Here is a 19,531-nt window from a genome sequence, read left to right as displayed (position 1 = left end):
GATTATGTTTTAGGGGGGGGGGGATCACTGAAAATCACGGCACCCCGTCTTTAAAACATGCAGTTCCTATCAATGAACCAGCAGATGTCGCTATTTCACCTTCTGCAGGGCAGTGCTGGCTGTAGAACTAATTACTCTCAATAGAAGTCAAGGAGGTTTTGGCCGGACATTACAGTTGATTTTATTACCTTAGTAAACATGTTCATAAACACTTTATGTTTTCAATCTCTAGTTTAAAGTCTTTTATAAATCATCATATGCGTAGGGTTAGTAAATTATGCTCCCATTCATTTAAAACTGAATGATGAAGTATGGTATGTTTCTATGGTTACTGGTTCTACTGAGTAAAGACCCGCCCCCTCGCTGCGGTTGCAGCCAATAGCAGTTGTTTCCGGTTTCATTTCAAAGTTCAAAGATTTTAGCTGACACATGCTTCCCCCGAGATACAGACGCCTCAGAGCCGGAGGAGGCGTCGACCTTTATATGTCTATGTTAGAAACCAACACTTTGTCCTTTCATTTTACAGTCTATGGGCCTTTATATGACTATGTTCATTTTACAGTCTATGGGCCTTTATATGACTATGTTCATTTTACAGTCTATGGGCCTTTATATGACTATGTTCATTTTACAGTCTATGGGCCTTTATATGACTATGTTCATTTTACAGTCTATGGGCCTTTATATGACTATGTTCATTTTACAGTCTATGGGCCGTCTTGTCGTGAAACATTGTTTTTGGCGTTGAACATTTTAACATGTAAATAAAAATGTTTTTGTTTTTAGGCTTCATAAATAAAACTTGTACAGAACAGATTATGAAAAATAACTATAATATACACACAAATGACTAATAATGATTGATTAATAATGTTATACTTACAGAAATCTTCCAAAATAGCGGTAATAGCAGATCTATAAGCTCACAGTTTGTAGATCTGCTTTTATTCTTTTCACTATTTTTAACAAAAACAATTAAAATGTTTGAAACATTTTAGAAAAATGTTGCAAATTAGGGATGCCAGGTTGTTAAAAGAGCATGGAAAAAATATGTAAAAGATTATGGAAATAATTATGACGTTTCTGTTCATTTTATTTCACAGTTTTTATGGAGATTATTTATGTTAACGATTCAAACATTATTAATTATTAATAACTGTAATAATTGTGACAGGCCTATGATGCATCATGATTCATTGTGAACGTGTAGATCTGCCAGTATAGGTATTTTTTTAATAGTTATTCATTCTTATCTTCTGATTTTTTTGTGAAAATTGAGATTTTTTTTTGTTGTTGTTGTTTATGACAGGGCAAGTGTTTAATACACAAAAGGTTCAACTCTAATATTAATACTATTGTTGTGCAACATCTTAAGATTCATAAAGTTTGTCTTAAGATTCATAAAGTTTAAATAAAGTCACATTCTCCTCTGCGATCAGTTCTGACCCATCCAGTCCAGTCCGGTCTAAAGGCACGTGGGAAAGTCTTTCTGTTGTGTTGAGAGTTTCATTAACATGTAATTAACATGTAATTAACATGGACTGTCCCCACTCTGTCTCCACTCAACACACACACACAGCAGAGTCGTGGCAGGAAGTGACACTTAGTTTAGAACACAACAGGTTGTCAACAAGGACCCTCATAACTCTGAGTGTACAGATGGAACCAAATGTTGGTTCCATCTGTACACTCTCAGAGTTACAGACCTGTAAGGGTCCTTTCTGAAGCCCCTCAAGGGCCCCAGACGGTCCCTGGACCCCACTTTGAGAACCATTTAATATAGAAGACCTCATCTGTCTCCTGTTGTCTCTGGAGGGCTGATGATGATGAAGATGTGCTCCAGGGTTTAATTTGGTCCTCTGCTCTTCAGTGGAGACTCATGAACCCTCTGTCCACCAGGAACCCTCTGTCCACTCTGTCCATCAGGAACCTGAGTGGAAATGTAACCCAAACATGTTAAAATGTTTAAAAACAAACATGTCAGAACCATAAGTATAAAAAGTGCTCGTCGGAGCACAGGTCTCCACCAGGTCAGGTAGGTTATTGTGGGCCAGCAATGTTCGGAATTCGCCAATCAGAATGGAATATGAAAGATGAGACGGATCTGTCTTGATCACATGACTATAGAGATAATGTGTACCGATATGCATGATGTTTGTAGGAGTGATATAAAAAAAAATGTTTTGCAAAAATCGGGCTCCTGGTGGCGCTATAACAGGACAATGTGATGAGGGTGGCATTTCTTCCTTGGCGTAGTGGGAATGTGCATGAAGTTTCACGGCAATCACTGACAGTCTGGACATATACAACCACATCTGATCCGACAGTCTAGACATATACAACCACATCTGATCTGACAGTCTAGACACATACAACCACATCTGATCTGACAGTCTAGACATATACAACCACATCTGATCTGACAGTCTAGACATATACAACCACATCTGATCTGACAGTCTAGACATATACAACCACATCTGATCTGACAGTCTAGACACATACAACCACATCTGATCTGACAGTCTAGACATATACAACCACATCTGACAATATGAAATATGAAAACATAAGTGATGACAGACAACACAGCGATTAGCATGCTTTAGCAAAGCATTAGCAAAGCATTAGCAAAGCATTAGCAAAGACGGGTTCTCATAATAAGCTGGCGGTCACCATGACAACAAGACGTAGGCCAGGCTGTCTGCAGGTTCCAGGAAGTTTAAGACTTTTTAAGACATTAAAGCTACAAACATGAAGCTACAAACATGAAGCTACAAACATGAAGCTACACTACTGGTTCTGGTATTGAAAAAAACACTAATAGATACTTGGTTTTCTTTCAGTTTATCACTTGATAAACTAGGTGGTATAATAGTTGTCAGAATGGAGACATCACCTCATAACATAATTAAGACCTTTCATAAATGGCACACTGAGGACTCTATGGAGCCTCATCACCACAGTGAGGACTCTATGGAGCCTCATCACCACACTGAGGACTCTATGGAGCCTCATCACCACACTGAGGACTCTATGGAGCCTCATCACCACACTGAGGACTCTATGGAGCCTCATCACTACACTGAGGACTCTATGGAGCCTCATCGCCACACTGAGGACTCTATGGAGCCTCATCGCCACACTGAGGACTCTATGGAGTCTCATCACCACACTGAGGACTCTATGGAGCCTCATCACCACACTGAGGACTCTATGGAGCCTCATCGCCACACTGAGGACTCTATGGAGTCTCATCACCACACTGAGGACTCTATGGAGCCTCATCACCACACTGAGGACTCTATGTAGCCTCATCACCACACTGAGGACTCTATGGAGCCTCATCACCACACTGAGGACTCTATGGAGCCTCATCACCACACTGAGGACTCTATGGAGCCTCATCGCCACACTGAGGACTCTATGGAGTCTCATCACCACACTGAGGACTCTATGGAGCCTCATCACCACACTGAGGACTCTATGGAGCCTCATCGCCACACTGAGGACTCTATGGAGTCTCATCACCACACTGAGGACTCTATGGAGCCTCATCACCACACTGAGGACTCTATGGAGCCTCATCACCACACTGAGGACTCTATGTAGCCTCATCACCACACTGAGGACTCTATGGAGCCTCATCACCACACTGAGGACTCTATGGAGCCTCATCACCACACTGAGGACTCTATGGAGCCTCATCGCCACACTGAGGACTCTATGGAGCCTCATCACCACACTGAGGACTCTATGGAGCCTCATCACCACACTGAGGACTCTATGGAGCCTCATCACCACACTGAGGACTCTATGGAGCCTCATCACCACACTGAGGACTCTATGGAGCCTCATCACCACACTGAGGACTCTATGGAGCCTCATCACCACACTGAGGACTCTATGGAGCCTCATCACCACACTGAGGACTCTATGGAGCCTCATCACCACACTGAGGACTCTATGGAGCCTCATCACACAGTGAAGATTGTTCCTGGGGTTTACTAACATCTCAATGTCACTAAAACCTGATCTCTAAAAACAAACTAATAAGATAGGCTCCTCCTTCTCCCAGCTCATATGACCTTGTTCCCCCTAAATTGGGCTCAAACATGGGTAAAACCTCATTCTGCTGCTGCCACCATAATGTAGAATGACCTACTGTACCAAAACCCATTAAAGATCTCCACTCCCTACCTAGACTCTAATCCAATCTAAAAGACCTTAAAGAACAATACAATGTTGTCAAACAGAAAACACACATTTATGTTGAATGGCCTTATTGTTTTGTTTTTTAACTAATATGACTTTAATAATATTTCAGATGTTTTAGGACCCTGCAGACACCCTGAACCTCACGATGGATCTCACCCTTTAAGTGTTAGAAAGGTTGTCTGAGGAAACAGCACCCCCTCTGGCCACCTCTGATACTGACTCTGTAGTGTTAGTAGGAGGCAGTGTGTCAGAGCCAGGAACCCTGAGGACCATGAGGTTAGGAAGCAAGGAAAGGAAGGAAGGAATCAACTCTTTATGAAGGGCTAACACACACACACACACACACACACACACACACACACACACACACACACACACACACACACACACACACACACACACACACACACACACACACACACACACACACACACGTAATTGGTCATTCGACAAATAGTGGGAAAAAAACGATCTACAACCTCGGAACGTGTTGTGAGCTTGCAGATCTAACATTTTTTGCTACTTATGAAGGAAAAACATGAGGATAAAGGATCAGATTATAAGAACGTGTAAATGAACCACGGAGCCATTGAGTGACAAACTGTGACGCCGGTGAGTCATTCTGATTACAAAGTGACTCACACATGTTTTATAAAGATGCTGTGTGATAACTGTGGCACAATTTACTATTCATTTGCTATTTATTTACTATTTATTTACTATTGAGGCAATTTAGCAGACGCTCTTTATTCAGAGTGACTTAAAGTAGCTTACTACAGCTAGGGCCCTCTACATGAACGAGCGAAAACGGCTTCAACCAATGGGATGGACTCACGAGCTAGCTTGCGGAGGCTAACCTCGCATCACCAGACTTCCCACTTCGGGGAAAAGCCTGGTATAGCATCACACTCATTTAAAAAACGTTATCCATTTATATGTTGGATATTCAAAAACAGCAGATATACAAGCTCACAGCACGTCACTTCTGTGAGCTTCGAAAATGTTTGAAATTTTTAAAATATTTTTTAATCTGAATCTTTACATAAATCTTCTCTTCTGGGATTGTGGGTTCACGGCCAAATATAATATATATCAACTTGTACCACTACATTCTAGTACTGCGGCTGTATGCTGCCCCCTACCTGCTGTGTGTGGGACTGCGGCTGTATGCTGCCCCCTACCTGCTGTGTGTGGGACTGCGGCTGTATGCTGCCCCCTACCTGCTGTGTGTGGGACTGCGGCTGTATGGCGCCCCCTGTTGTCCGTAAGGAGGAGATTCCGGTGTGTTGTCGTAGTCTGTCAGGCCCACAGACAGATTGTTGCGCCAGGTCCCTGTGCCCGTGCTGTTCACTGACGACACTGAACAATAAAAACATTAACACAATGAAACCATTAAAGGACGACTTCACCCAAGATTTTAGTCAACTAAATATACAGTTGATTTAGTCGACCAAAATGTATTTTAGTCGTCATAGCTTAGTTCTTATTTAGTTTTGGTCAGTGAACAAGACCAGGAGACCTGGTTCTGCCAGACCCAGAATAAAGTCCTAGTACTTTATAAGTTCAGAGCACTACGTCACGCCGGACTTCACATGACGTGTCAGCCTGTGTCCATTTTATGCCCATGTATGGAGAAGAATGGGACAGACCGAGGGCCCCTATATGCCCATGTATGGAGAAGAAAGGGGCAGACCGAGGTCCCCTATATGCCCATGTATGGAGAAGAATGGGACAGACCGAGGTCCCCTATATGCCCATGTATGGAGAAGAATGGGACAGACCGAGGTCCCCTATATGCCCATGTATGGAGAAGAATGGGACAGACCGAGGTCCCCTATATGCCCATGTATGTAGGCTGTCTGTCCCTTTTATACAGCCGGTCTTTTTCGCCCATGTATGGACGAAACGTTGCAGAGCCTCATGTAGGCTGACCCTCTGGGTCTGGCAAACAAGACCACCTGGTTCTGCCAGACCCAGCACTACGTCACGGTGTATGCCCATGTATGGACGGAAGGGGGACAGACTTTTATGGCTGGGGCCTAAGGGCAAAGGGGGCATGCCCATGTATGGAGAAAACAGGTACAAAACATGCCCATGTATGGAGAAAACAGGTACAAAACATGACCATGTATGGAGAAAACAGGTACAAAACATGCCCATGTATGGAGAAAACAGGTACAAAACATGCCCATGTATGGAGAAAACAGGTACAAAACATGCCCATGTATGGAGAAAACAGGTACAAAACATGCCCATGTATGGAGAACACAGGTCCAAAGCCTCATGTAAGCCCGGCCCCTTGGGTCTGGCAGAAAGGAAATGGACAGAAACACAACATGAACACATGAAGGTTCTTGCCTGAGGAGTAGGAGGTGGTCCGGCTGGAGGGGCTGAAGGGGGCCGGCAGGGTCTGGTAGCCCAGGCTGAGCTGTGAGCCGCCGTCGTACCCGTCGTACCCCCCCGTACCCTTGTGCCCGTCGTTGTGCCCGTTGTCCCGCCCCCCGCTGCGTTGGTACCAGCCCCTCAGGTGCTCGGCCACCAGAGCCTTCTGCATGCTCTTAGCCAGCAGCTGGTTCCGGGGCCCCGCCCCCTTCCTGCTGCGAGGGGGCGGGCGCACCGTGGCGTACGGGTTCTGCTGAGACAGGCCGTCTGATTGGTCCACGCTGTAGTGTCTGTATCTGTCGTGACCGTGGTATCCGTTCACCTGGGAGGAAGGGGTTAATCAGTCAATCAAAACTAATTGTTTGAATAAATTATGAACAATAAATCAATAATTTACTAAATAATTTACAAACGGGTGATGATTTAAATCTATTTAATTAAAAATGTATTGCGATGTGAAAAATTGCCAGATATTTTTTTTTTGCACAGGTGGAAAACTTTATTTAAACTTGCAGAGTGACGCATTACTATAGGGTTACATCTTCTGATAGTTGTACTGAATGTTGACATGTTTAGTGTTTCATTAGCACGAGCATGAACATCTAAATACATCTTCTGATAGTTGTACTGAATGTTGACATGTTTAGTGTTTCATTAGCACGAGCATGAACATCTAAATACATCTTCTGATAGTTGTACTGAATGTTGAAATGTTTAGTGTTTCATTAGCACAAGCATGAACATCTAAATACAGCTTGTAGTGACGCTGCTGGTAAACACACGTTTACCAAAAGATACCAAGGATTCGTCAGTGATGTCACTATTATGCAACCCAGAAGTAGCACGGACGTACGCCATTATGTTAGAAGCTATAGCTTTATAGGTTATAAAGATGTCACTGACATGTGCAAAATAAAATACAGGAGAATTGATAAAGAGTTTTCAGTCATTTGCTACTGTATTGAAAAGAGGATTAGAGAAAACAAAAAAACTAAAAAAGAGAAGAAAATACTCGATTTGTGTAAAAGAAAAGAGAAAAATATATATTTTTCGTAAAAAAAATTGTCTGGAAAATAATTTTGTGTTTTAAAAAATGGTGAAAAATGGTTGTGAAGCTAATATCATGATTGGAATCGTATCGTGAGTTGAGTGACTCGTTACATGCCTATGATTAGTAATCAGTGCCTATCTGGAGCATGATGTCATGATGACATCATGATGACATCATGATGTCATCATGACATCATAGGCAAGAAGTTTCAAAAAATGTCAAAACAAACCGTGTTCAAAATGAGTGAAAATGGTCGAAAATTGTCGATCCATAAGCTCACATTGTGCCGTGATGCAACGCATGGTGAGCTTGTAGATCTGCATTGTTCACTGTGTTTACCTGGTAGTTAGGGTTGAGCTTGTAGATCTGCTGTGTTCACTGTGTTTACCTGGTAGTTAGGGGTGAGCTTGTAGATCTGCATTGTTCACTGTGTTTACCTGGTAGTTAGGGTTGAGCTTGTAGATCTGCTGTGTTCACTGTGTTTACCTGGTAGTTAGGGGTGAGCTTGTAGATCTGCATTGTTCACTGTGTTTACCTGGTAGTTAGGGGTGAGCTTGTAGATCTGCTGTTCACTGTGTTTACCTGGTAGTTAGGGTTGAGCTTGTAGATCTGCTGTGTTCACTGTGTTTACCTGGTAGTTAGGGGTGAGCTTGTAGATCTGCTGTTCACTGTGTTTACCTGGTAGTTAGGGTTGAGCTTGTAGATCTGCTGTGTTCACTGTGTTTACCTGGTAGTTAGGGGTGAGCTTGTAGATCTGCTGTTCACTGTGTTTACCTGGTAGTTAGGGTTGAGGTTGTAGTGACCTTCGACCTCGTTCTCGTAGACGTAAGCGGCGGCGGTGGAGAAGGCCTCGCTGTCTGAGCTGCCTGGGAAACCTGCAGCGGCGTAGAATGAACTACAGGGGGCGTAGTGGGGCGCCGGAGGCTCGTAGGCGTAGCTAGAGGGAGAATGGACCAGGTTGGGCATCGAACCTGTGTTCCCTCCATACACCTCCACCCTCCTGTTACACAATAATACATAATAATACATAATAAACATGTGTTTCCTCCATACACCTCCACCCTCCTGTTACATAATAATACATAATAAACATGTGTTCCCTCCATACACCTCCACCCTCCTGTTACACAATAATACATAATAATACATAATAAACATGTGTTCCCTCCATACACCTCCACCCTCCTGTTACACAATAATACATAATAAACCTGTGTTCCCTCCATACACCTCCACCCTCCTGTTACACAATAATACATAATAATACATAATAAACATGTGTTTCCTCCATACACCTCCACCCTCCTGTTACATAATAATACATAATAAACATGTGTTTCCTCCATACACCTCCACCCTCCTGTTACATAATAATACATAATAATACATAATAAACCTGTGTTTCCTCCATACACCTCCACCCTCCTGTTACATAATAATACATAATAAACATGTGTTTCCTCCATACACCTCCACCCTCCTGTTACATAATAATACATAATAATACATAATAAACATGTGTTTCCTCCATACACCTCCACCCTCCTGTTACATAATAATACATAATAATACATAATAAACATGTGTTTCCTCCATACACCTCCACCCTCCTGTTACATAATAATACATAATAATACATAATAAACATGTGTTTCCTCCATACACCTCCACCCTCCTGTTACATAATAATACATAATAATACATAATAAACCTGTGTTTCCTCCATACACCTCCACCCTCCTGTTACATAATAATACATAATAAACATGTGTTTCCTCCATACACCTCCACCCTCCTGTTACATAATAATACATAATAAACATGTGTTTCCTCCATACACCTCCACCCTCCTGTTACATAATAATACATAATAATACATAATAAACATGTGTTTCCTCCATACACCTCCACCCTCCTGTTACATAATAATACATAATAAACATGTGTTTCCTCCATACACCTCCACCCTCCTGTTACATAATAATACATAATAATACATAATAAACCTGTGTTTCCTCCATACACCTCCACCCTCCTGTTACATAATAATACATAATAAACATGTGTTTCCTCCATACACCTCCACCCTCCTGTTACATAATAATACATAATAAACATGTGTTTCCTCCATACACCTCCACCCTCCTGTTACATAATAATACATAATAAACATGTGTTTCCTCCATACACCTCCACCCTCCTGTTACATAATAATACATAATAATACATAATAAACCTGTGTTTCCTCCATACACCTCCACCCTCCTGTTACATAATAATACATAATAAACATGTGTTTCCTCCATACACCTCCACCCTCCTGTTACATAATAATACATAATAATACATAATAAACATGTGTTTCCTCCATACACCTCCACCCTCCTGTTACATAATAATACATAATAATACATAATAAACATGTGTTTCCTCCATACACCTCCACCCTCCTGTTACATAATAATACATAATAATACATAATAAACATGTGTTTCCTCCATACACCTCCACCCTCCTGTTACACAGAAACAAATAAATGATGCATTATTAAAGCTAACCCAATTATATATTGGGTGGGGGTACATACCTGGAGTGGTTGTATTGGGTGGGGGGGTACATACCTGGAGTGGTTGTATTGGGTGGGGGGGTACATACCTGGAGTGGTTGTATTGGGTGCGGGGGTACATACCTGGAGTGGTTGTATTGGGTGGGGGGGTACATACCTGGAGTGGTTGTATTGGGTGGGGGGGGTACATACCTGGAGTGGTTGTATTGGGTGGGGGGGTACATACCTGGAGTGGTTGTATTGGGTGGGGGGGTACATACCTGGGGTGGTTGTATTGGGTGGGGGGGTACATACCTGGGGTGGTTGTATTGGGTGGGGTACATACCTGGGGTGGTTGTATTGGGTGGGGGGGGGGGTCCATACCTGGGGTGGTTGTATTGGGTGGGGTACATACCTGGGGTGGTTGTATTGGGTGGGGGGGGTACATACCTGGGGTGGTTGTATTGGGTGGGGGGTCCACAGTAATCCAGACTGGACAGACTGGTGTAGTTTGATCCCAGGTCTTCCAGAGCCTCGGTGCTGTTGCTACGGTGACGCGGTGACAACGTAAACACCGGCTTCTCTGAGTCCAGGTCTTTACCCAGCCGAGGCTGAGACTCCAGACTGCCGCTACGATGCCTGAACCCGTGACCTCCCACCTCTGACCTGGAAGTACATAAATACAGTATCACGACCTGTGACCTCTGACCTGGAGATACATAAATAAATAAGTGTGATCAGTGAGAGACCCAGAGTAGAGACCCAGAGTAGAGACTCAGAGTAGAGACTCAGAGTAGAGACTCAGAGTAGAGACCCAGAGTAGAGACTCAGAGTAGAGACGCAGAGTAGAGACCCAGAGTAGAGACTCAGAGTAGAGACCCAGAGTAGAGACCCAGAGTAGAGACTCAGAGTAGAGACTCAGAGTAGAGACTCATAGTAGAGACTCAGAGTAGAGACTCAGAGTAGAGACTCAGAGTAGAGACTCGGAGTAGAGACTCAGAGTAGAGACCCAGAGTAGAGACTCAAAGTAGAGCCTCAGAGTAGAGACTCAGAGTAGAGACTCAAAGTAGAGCCTCAGAGTAGAGACTCAGAGTAGAGACTCAGAGTAGAGTCGTTGCTCCTTCTAGAGTTCTCAACGGGCCTGAATATGAAGGCCCGGCCCTAACTGGGCCCCACGGGACCGGCCCGAGGCTCGGCCGGAAAAAAAGTACCATACTATTAGGCCCGAAAACCATAAAACCCTGAAAAGGTGTCATTATGTGCTTAATGTCCTCAAAGTCACGCATCCAACAAGCTTTGAACTGAACAGATTGGACCTTCTGTTCCAGAGATATTGGACCAAACACAGATTTTCGATATCAGATTTTAGATTGAGTTTTGGTCATTGTCGCCTGTTTGTCTTTAATAACACGGGTTAGGAAGGTCGTACGGCGACAAACTAGACACCTGAGTAACGTTCACTTTGATCTGCATCCAACACATCCAACACAGCCAACACATCCACTGCCATTTCCCTTTGCCTTCCCGTTAGGCCACTAGGAGCAGTTTAAATCATTTTTTGGAGGGTAATAGACTTTAGTTTCCTTTTTTATTCTTTTTTTCTTCACCGAACTGGAGGCTAGGCCTGACTAGTTAGCATGTAGTTTGGGCCCGGCCCAAAACGTCGGGTCGGGTCGCGTTGCGTAGTGGTTTAAAGGTCAGGGGTCGTACCTGAGCTGGCTGCTGCTGTAGGCGTTGCGGGTCATGACGGGGGTGGGGGGCATGCTGCGGGGGTCTCTGGGGGGGCGGGGCAGGGTCTTATAAGGGCTGCTGTGATTGGACGAGGCTTCTCTGGGGCTCTGGTAGTACAGACCCGCCTCCTGGTGGCCTTCAAACGCAAACCTAGAAGATAAGATAAGATAAGATAAGATAACATACCTTATAATAACATAAGATAAGATAAGATATCATACCTTATAATAACATGAGATAAGATAAATATAAAATATAAATGCATGGTGAGCTGTTGGTACCAGATATCTGAATCACTGAATCTATCATAAACATTCATTTACATGGAAATGTTTATGACGATTATGTTTATTATGCAAAACATTATTGGGATTATCTCAAATAATTGCAATTAGGCGATTATGTAATAATTGTGACAGGCCTAACGTGTAGCAATTTGTGTGTGTGTGTGTGTGTGTGTGTGTGTGTGTGTGTGTGTGTGTGTGTGTGTGTGTGTGTGTGTGTGTGTGTGTGAGACTCACCTGGCCAGGTGTCTGTCTTTAGGAGACACATGTCTGTCCAGGTCCACCATGGGGCTGAGGGCGGGGCTGAGCTGAGGAGACGCAGAGCCCTGGACGGACCGGGACCGAGGTCTCTGGTCCCTGTCTGAGTCATCTAAACATAGAGTACATTTATTACTCTATTGCATTTATACTGTCTGAGTCATCTACACATAGAGTACATTTATTACTCTATTACATTTATACTGTCTGAGTCATCTAAACATAGAGTACATTTATTACATTAAAAAACTACTGATTTACTATCAAAAAAATAATTATTTTAACATTTGTTTTTAATATTCTAAATGATACACTGACAGTTAACGTTTAAAAATATATATTTAATACCTTGAATTACTGTGGCATATACCATGGTATGTTGTTAGACATGTATATACATGTATATACTCTACTACTGTGTGAGGAAATGAACCAAGTACATTTACTGTCTGAGTACATTTACTCTACTACTGTGTGACTCATGTGGAGTGATATTTCGTACATATCACACAGTACACATAGTTCCCACTATGCAGTGGGTGTGGCCAGTTGCCAGGCAACATGTAAACATGTTCCTACACACTGTGTGTAACTGATGTGTGTCAGTGCAGGTCAGGTTTCAGTGGAATAAGAGTGTGTTTGCTTGGTGTGTGACAGTGAGACATGTTTGATCAGGTTATTGATTTATTTGTTTTAATGTTTGAATGTTTGCAATTGCTTCAGCCACTGAGGAGAACCAAGCACTTCAGACAGACAGACAGACAGACAGACAGACAGACAGACAGACAGACAGACAGACAGACAGACATTCCTTAAATGATATGTAGGATGAATCCTTTCCTTCCTATTCTGGGCATGTGTTTATATGTTAGTATTATGATTAAATGTTTGGGTTAGCGCCCCAGTCTGCGTCTTCCGTGAGGAAGAAGCCCAACAAACCCACGGTGAGGCCTTTAGGAGGGCCATTCAAGCAAGCCGCAAAGGGAGCCTGCAGTACCACCACGGCCCAAGACAACATCACACCAGAATGAAATGTTTGGAGCGGGGGAGTCTGGTGCAACGCTCAGGTCCTGGACGGAGGAGAGGCCGGCCAGGAGGCCAGGCATCCACAGAGCCTAGTCCCTCCACGTGCCAGAGCCTCTCCTCTCCCGCAGAGTAGTTTGGGACAAACGTATTGAGTGGCTCTGTCTTTCCCTCAGAGGGCTGACCGTGGGTACAGTAGCTACTGGGAGTCAGGGCTTGATCAACCCTGGCTGGGTCACCTGGGCGAGGGTGTATGTTACGAGACCTGAAACACCCGATGACCCCAGGCTACAACACTGATGATACGACCCAGGCTACAACACTGATGATACGACCCAGACTACCACACTGATGATACGACCCAGACTACAACACTGATGATACGACCCAGACTACAACACTGATGATACGACCCAGACTACAACACTGATGATACGACCCAGACTACAACACTGATGATACGACCCAGACTACGACACTGATGATACGACCCAGGCTACAACACTGATGATACGTCCCAGACTACAACACTGATGATACGACCCAGACTACAACACTGATGATACGACCCAGGCTACAACACTGATGATACGACCCAGGCTACAACACTGATGATACGACCCAGGCTACAACACTGATGATACGTCCTCCATGCTACAACACTGATGATACGTCCCAGACTACAACACTGATGATACGTCCCAGACTACAACACTGATGATACGACCCAGGCTACAACACTGATGATACGTCCTCCAGGCTACAACACTGATGATACGTCCTCCAGGCTACAACACTGATGATACGTCCCAGGCTACAACACTGATGATACGTCCCAGACTACAACACTGATGATACGTCCCAGACTACAACACTGATGATACGTCCCAGGCTACAACACTGATGATACGTCCCAGGCTACAACACTGATGATACGTCCCAGGCTACAACACTGATGATACGTCCCAGACTACAACACTGATGATACGTCCCAGGCTACAACACTGATGATACGTCCCAGACTACAACACTGATGATACGTCCCAGGCTACAACACTGATGATACGTCCCAGGCTACAACACTGATGATACGTCCCAGGCTACAACACTGATGATACGTCCCAGGCTACAACACTGATGATACGTCCCAGGTGCATCCATGTGATGTTTTTTCGTTATCAGCCAGTGCTGCACAGCAAAACAATAGATCTACTAGCTTGTAGATCGACTATTTTGGTCATGTGACATGTTGGACGTTAAGTGTTTAAATGGGTGTGACTCACCATCGTCCTCTAGTGGTAGACTGGAGACAGAACTACAGTCTGAACGGCCCAGTTCATCTGGAAGAAGAAGACAAATCACACATAACCAATCAGCTCACAGGAAGCAGCACAAAGAACCAACCAGCTCACAGGAAGCAGCACAAAGAACCAATCAGCTCACAGGAAGCAGCACAAAGAACCAATCAGCTCACAGGAAGCAGCACAAAGAACCAACCAGCTCACAGGAAGCAGCACAAAGAACCAAACAAGTAAGAATGGCTGCCAACAGACGGCTGCCAATGGTGTCAACAGACATTATGTAGCGATCAATCACGGATTGCATGGTACCTGAGATGATGACTGAAGCTCTCTGGGTTGACTTATTGCCCTGTTTGATTCTATAGGCGCTCATTTACTTTCCCCTGTTTGATTCTATATGCTCTCATTTAATCTTCCCTGTTTGATTCTATCTCATACCTGGCAACACTTGTGATTTGATCAGGAGACTCCTGAATGACCCGGTCTCCTTCTGAAGGGAAATGTCTCTCTTTAATGTTCCTGTTTGATGTGATAGGTGTTCATTTAATGTACCTGTTTGATGTGATAGGTGTTCATTTAATGTACCTGTTTGATGTGATAGGTGTTCATTTAATGTTCCTGTTTGATGTGATAGGTGTTCATTTAATGTACCTGTTTGATGTGATAGGTGTTCATTTAATGTTCCTGTTTGATGTGATAGGTGTTCATTTAATGTACCTGCGATGATGACTGAGGCTCTCTGGGTCGGCTTCTTTCCCTGTTTGATGCGATAGGCGTTCATCTGGTTCTCGATGTGTTGTAACGTCGTCATGGCGTCCAGACAGTTCCGCCTCCGCTTCTTCTTCACCGTTTTACAGATGTCCGCCTCGTTGGCCAGTTTCTTAGCAGCTTCTACGATCTTCCTCTGGAGAGCAAACCTGCTCTCTAAGTTACGCAGGTACGGGTCCTAGAAGATACATAATAACTATATGAGTCATAAAGAACACAGGTACGGGTCCTAGAAGATACATAATAACTATATGAGTCATAAAGAGCACAGGTACGGGTCCTAGAAGATACATAATAACTATATGAGTCATAAAGAACACAGGTACGGGTCCTAGAAGATACATAATAACTATATGAGTCATAAAGAACACAGGTACGGGTCCTAGAAGATACATAATAACTATATGAGTCATAAAGAACACAGGTACGGGTCCTAGAAGATACATAATAACTATATGAGTCATAAAGAACACAGGTACGGGTCCTAGAAGATACATAATAACTATATGAGTCATAAAGAACACAGGTACGGGTCCTAGAAGATACATAATAACTATATGAATCATAAAGAACACAGGTACGTGTCCTAGAAGATACATAATAACTATATGAGTCATAAAGAACACAGGTACGGGTCCTAGAAGATACATAATAACTATATGAGTCATAAAGAACACAGGTACGGGTCCTAGAAGATAAACAAGAAAAAACAGGTCTCCGCCAGGTCAGGTAGGTTATTATGGCCTCCTGGTGGCGCTATAATAGGCCAATGTGAAAAGGGTGGCATTTATTCTTAGGTCGTTCACGGCAATCAGACACTGTATTCATGATTTGAGGCATTTTGTTCCAAAAATATGTTTTGCTAAATTTGACCTGCTGGTGGCGCTATAACAAGTCAATGTGAAAAAGGGTGGCATTTCTTCCTCGGCCTAGTGGGAATGTGTGTGAAATTTCACGGAAATCACAAGCTGCGTTCATGATTTGAGGCCTTTTGTTCAAAACGGACCAATCCTACACATTTTGGAAGCGAACCTTAGCCAATGAGGATGGAATATGGGAAATCGGACAGATTCGTGTTGATCACATGACTATAGAGACACTGTGTACCGATTTGTGTGACGTTTGGATAAAATCTGTAGGAGTAATGTAAAAAAAATGGGTTTTGCACTAATCGGCCTCCAGGTGGCGCTATAACAGGCCCATGTGAAAAATGTGGGGCAGAGGTTCTGAATTAGCATCCAGGGAGTGGGTGTGCACAGTTTCACAGCGACCGGGCCAACGATGCCAGAGATTAGCTGGTCACACACGGACAGGACACACACACGGACACACATACACACACACGGACGGACGGACGGAGGGTAAAACATACTCTCTCGCCTTTCGGCCTGGTGGAGACAATAACAAATATATGAATCATAAAGAATACAGGTATGGGTCCTAAAAGATACATAACAAATATATGAAACATAGTATATAGATAATAAAGATGTGTGTGTGAGTGAGTGAGTGAGTGAGTGAGTGAGTGAGTGAGTGAGTGAGTGAGTGAGTGAGTGAGTGAGTGAGTGAGTGAGTGAGTGAGTGAGTGAGTGAGTGAGTGAGTGAGTGAGTGAGTGTGTGTGTGTGTGTGTGTGTGTGTGTGTGTGTGTGTGTGTGTGTGTGTGTGTGTGTGTGTGTGTGTGTGTGTGTGTGTGTGTGTGTGTGTGTGTGTGAGTGAGTGAGTGAGTGAGTGAGTGAGAGAGAGAGAGAGAGAGAGAGAGAGAGAGAGAGAGAGATAGAGAGAGAGAGAGAGTGAACACACCTCATTGTATGGGAACAGCTCGTCTAACTTAAAGGTGGTCCCAACACGTCGTCTGACCTGAGGGGGGCGCTCTCCTGAAGACAGAGGATATTCTTTAGGCAGTTTGCCTGTCAGCTCCTGGAAGGAAAACACATTATTATAAAACTATGTACTGTAACTATCTAACACATTATTATAAAACTATGTCCTGTAACTATCTAACACATTAGAAAATAGATGTAATGTACAATCTCACAACGCTCCACATGGTGACACATTGTGAGCTTGTAGATCAGCTATTTTCTCAATTGTTGGTGCAAAGGTTAAAATGTTATTTAGATGGATGTTGTGTAGACTGATAGCAGGTCATTGTAGATCTGGCATCCTGTAGTTTGTATAGTTTCAATATACAGATTATTGAGGAAATATATTGCCTAGGGCGCCAAATTGCCTAACACCGGCCCTGCTGGTGTTAGGCAATATATATTATTATTATTATCATTATAATATGATGCTCACCGCCTCTCTCAGGCAAATCTTTCTGATAATAATAATAATATATTATTATTATTATTATTATTATAATATGATGCTTACCGCCTCTCTCAGGCAAATCTTTCTGATAATAATAATAATATATTATTATTATTATTATTATTATAATATGATGCTTACCGCCTCTCTCAGGCAAATCTTTCTGATAATAATAATAATAATATATTATTATTATTATTATTATTATTATTATTATTATTATAATATGATGCTCACCGCCTCTCTCAGGCAAATCTTTCTGATAATAATAATAATATATTATTATAATAATATGATGCTCACCGCCTCTCTCAGGCAAATCTTTTTCAGCTCTTTAGTCTTTTTGTTCAGAACTCCTTGGATCTCCTGTTCTTTCTTCCTCAGCTCAGAGATCTTCTCCTTCTTCTGCTCATCGTTGGCCTCAGAGTCTGCAGAACCTACACACACACACACACACACACACACACACACACACACACACACACACACACACACACACACACACACACACACACACACACACACACACACACACACACACACACACACACACACACACACACTGTATGTTCCAGTTCAAATTCACAGCAACAGCAGTTGTGCTATGTTATGATATCTCAAAATTGTACTTAAGTACAGTACTTGAGTAAATGTACTTAGTTACTTTCCACCATCAGCTGGGTGCAGTAACACACACTGACCTGTAGAGACCAGGCTTCCGTTGCTGGCTGTGATCACGTTGTTCTTCATCACATCTAGACGAGTTGACCTGGATCCTCCATGGTCTGTGAGATCTGCTGCCATGTCCTCCACACTCCTCACTGACGCTACTTTACCCTGAAGACAAGGACATGGTCTGTGAGATCTATAGTTTACCCTGAAGAGAAGGACATGGTCTGTGAGATCTATAGTTTACCCTGAAGAGAAGGACATGGTCTGTGAGATCTATAGTTTACCCTGAAGACAAGGACATGGTCTGTGAGATCTATAGTTTACCCTGAAGACAAGGACATGGTCTGTGAGATCTATAGTTTATCCTGAAGACAAGGACATGGTCTGTGAGATCTATAGTTTATCCTGAAGACAAGGACATGATCTGTGAGATCTATAGTTTACCGTGAAGGAAAAGCTTTAAAACCATTAGAGGCTGCCTGTCTTAGGTGTAATGGTGCTTTAAAGCTATCCACAGAGGTCTGTCTTAGTGTAATGGTGCTTTAATCTATCCACAGAGGCCTGTCTTAGTGTAATTAGACCCTCCAGAAAAACGCGGGCAAAAATCCTTGATTATGCGGGCTAAAACTCTTGATTATGCGGGCTAAAATCCTTGATTCTGCGACGAAATATGCGTTTTTTTTTTGCAATTTTATGCGGTGAAATTGCGGGAAGTTGCGAAATATGCAGAAATATGCGGCAATATGCGGCAATATGCGGCAATATGCGAAATATGCGAAATATGCGATATGCGAAAAGTTGCGAAAAATGCGCAATATGTTAAAAGTTGCGAAATATGCGGAAATATGCGATGCGAATCACATATTATGCGATGCGATGTGCGTATTATGCCATGCGATGTGCGTATTATGCGATGCGATGTGCGTATTATGCGATGCGATGCGCATATTATGCGATGCGGCCTTTTTGAAAAAACGTTACCCC

General features: G+C 43.1%; 1 protein-coding gene across 1 annotated transcript in view; it reads right to left on the bottom strand.

Moving 5' to 3' along the window:
* Positions 1-1,853: 1,853 nt before the first annotated feature.
* LOC311052898 (FERM domain-containing protein 4B-like) overlaps positions 1,854-19,531 on the bottom strand; it is a gene marked incomplete at its 5' end in the record, with an annotated part of 35,876 nt that continues 18,198 nt past the window's right edge. Inside the window, 13 exons of the mRNA XM_084068197.1 lie at positions 1,854-1,930; positions 5,439-5,577; positions 6,577-6,922; positions 8,426-8,622; positions 9,888-9,916; positions 10,647-10,862; positions 11,907-12,077; positions 12,449-12,581; positions 14,776-14,832; positions 15,511-15,739; positions 17,363-17,479; positions 18,179-18,312; positions 18,577-18,712. Coding sequence (XP_083924323.1) covers positions 1,867-1,930; positions 5,439-5,577; positions 6,577-6,922; positions 8,426-8,622; positions 9,888-9,916; positions 10,647-10,862; positions 11,907-12,077; positions 12,449-12,581; positions 14,776-14,832; positions 15,511-15,739; positions 17,363-17,479; positions 18,179-18,312; positions 18,577-18,712 — 1,968 coding nt within the window. The 3' untranslated portion in view covers positions 1,854-1,866. The remainder of the gene's footprint in view (positions 1,931-5,438; positions 5,578-6,576; positions 6,923-8,425; positions 8,623-9,887; positions 9,917-10,646; positions 10,863-11,906; positions 12,078-12,448; positions 12,582-14,775; positions 14,833-15,510; positions 15,740-17,362; positions 17,480-18,178; positions 18,313-18,576; positions 18,713-19,531) is intronic.

Source organism: Gymnoscopelus microlampas (assembly GCF_963454915.1).
Source record: "Gymnoscopelus microlampas genome assembly, chromosome: 10".
Taxonomy (NCBI): Eukaryota; Metazoa; Chordata; class Actinopteri; order Myctophiformes; family Myctophidae; genus Gymnoscopelus; species Gymnoscopelus microlampas.
Note: the sequence above shows the minus strand (reverse complement) of the source record. Positions and strands in the feature narration are given on the sequence as shown.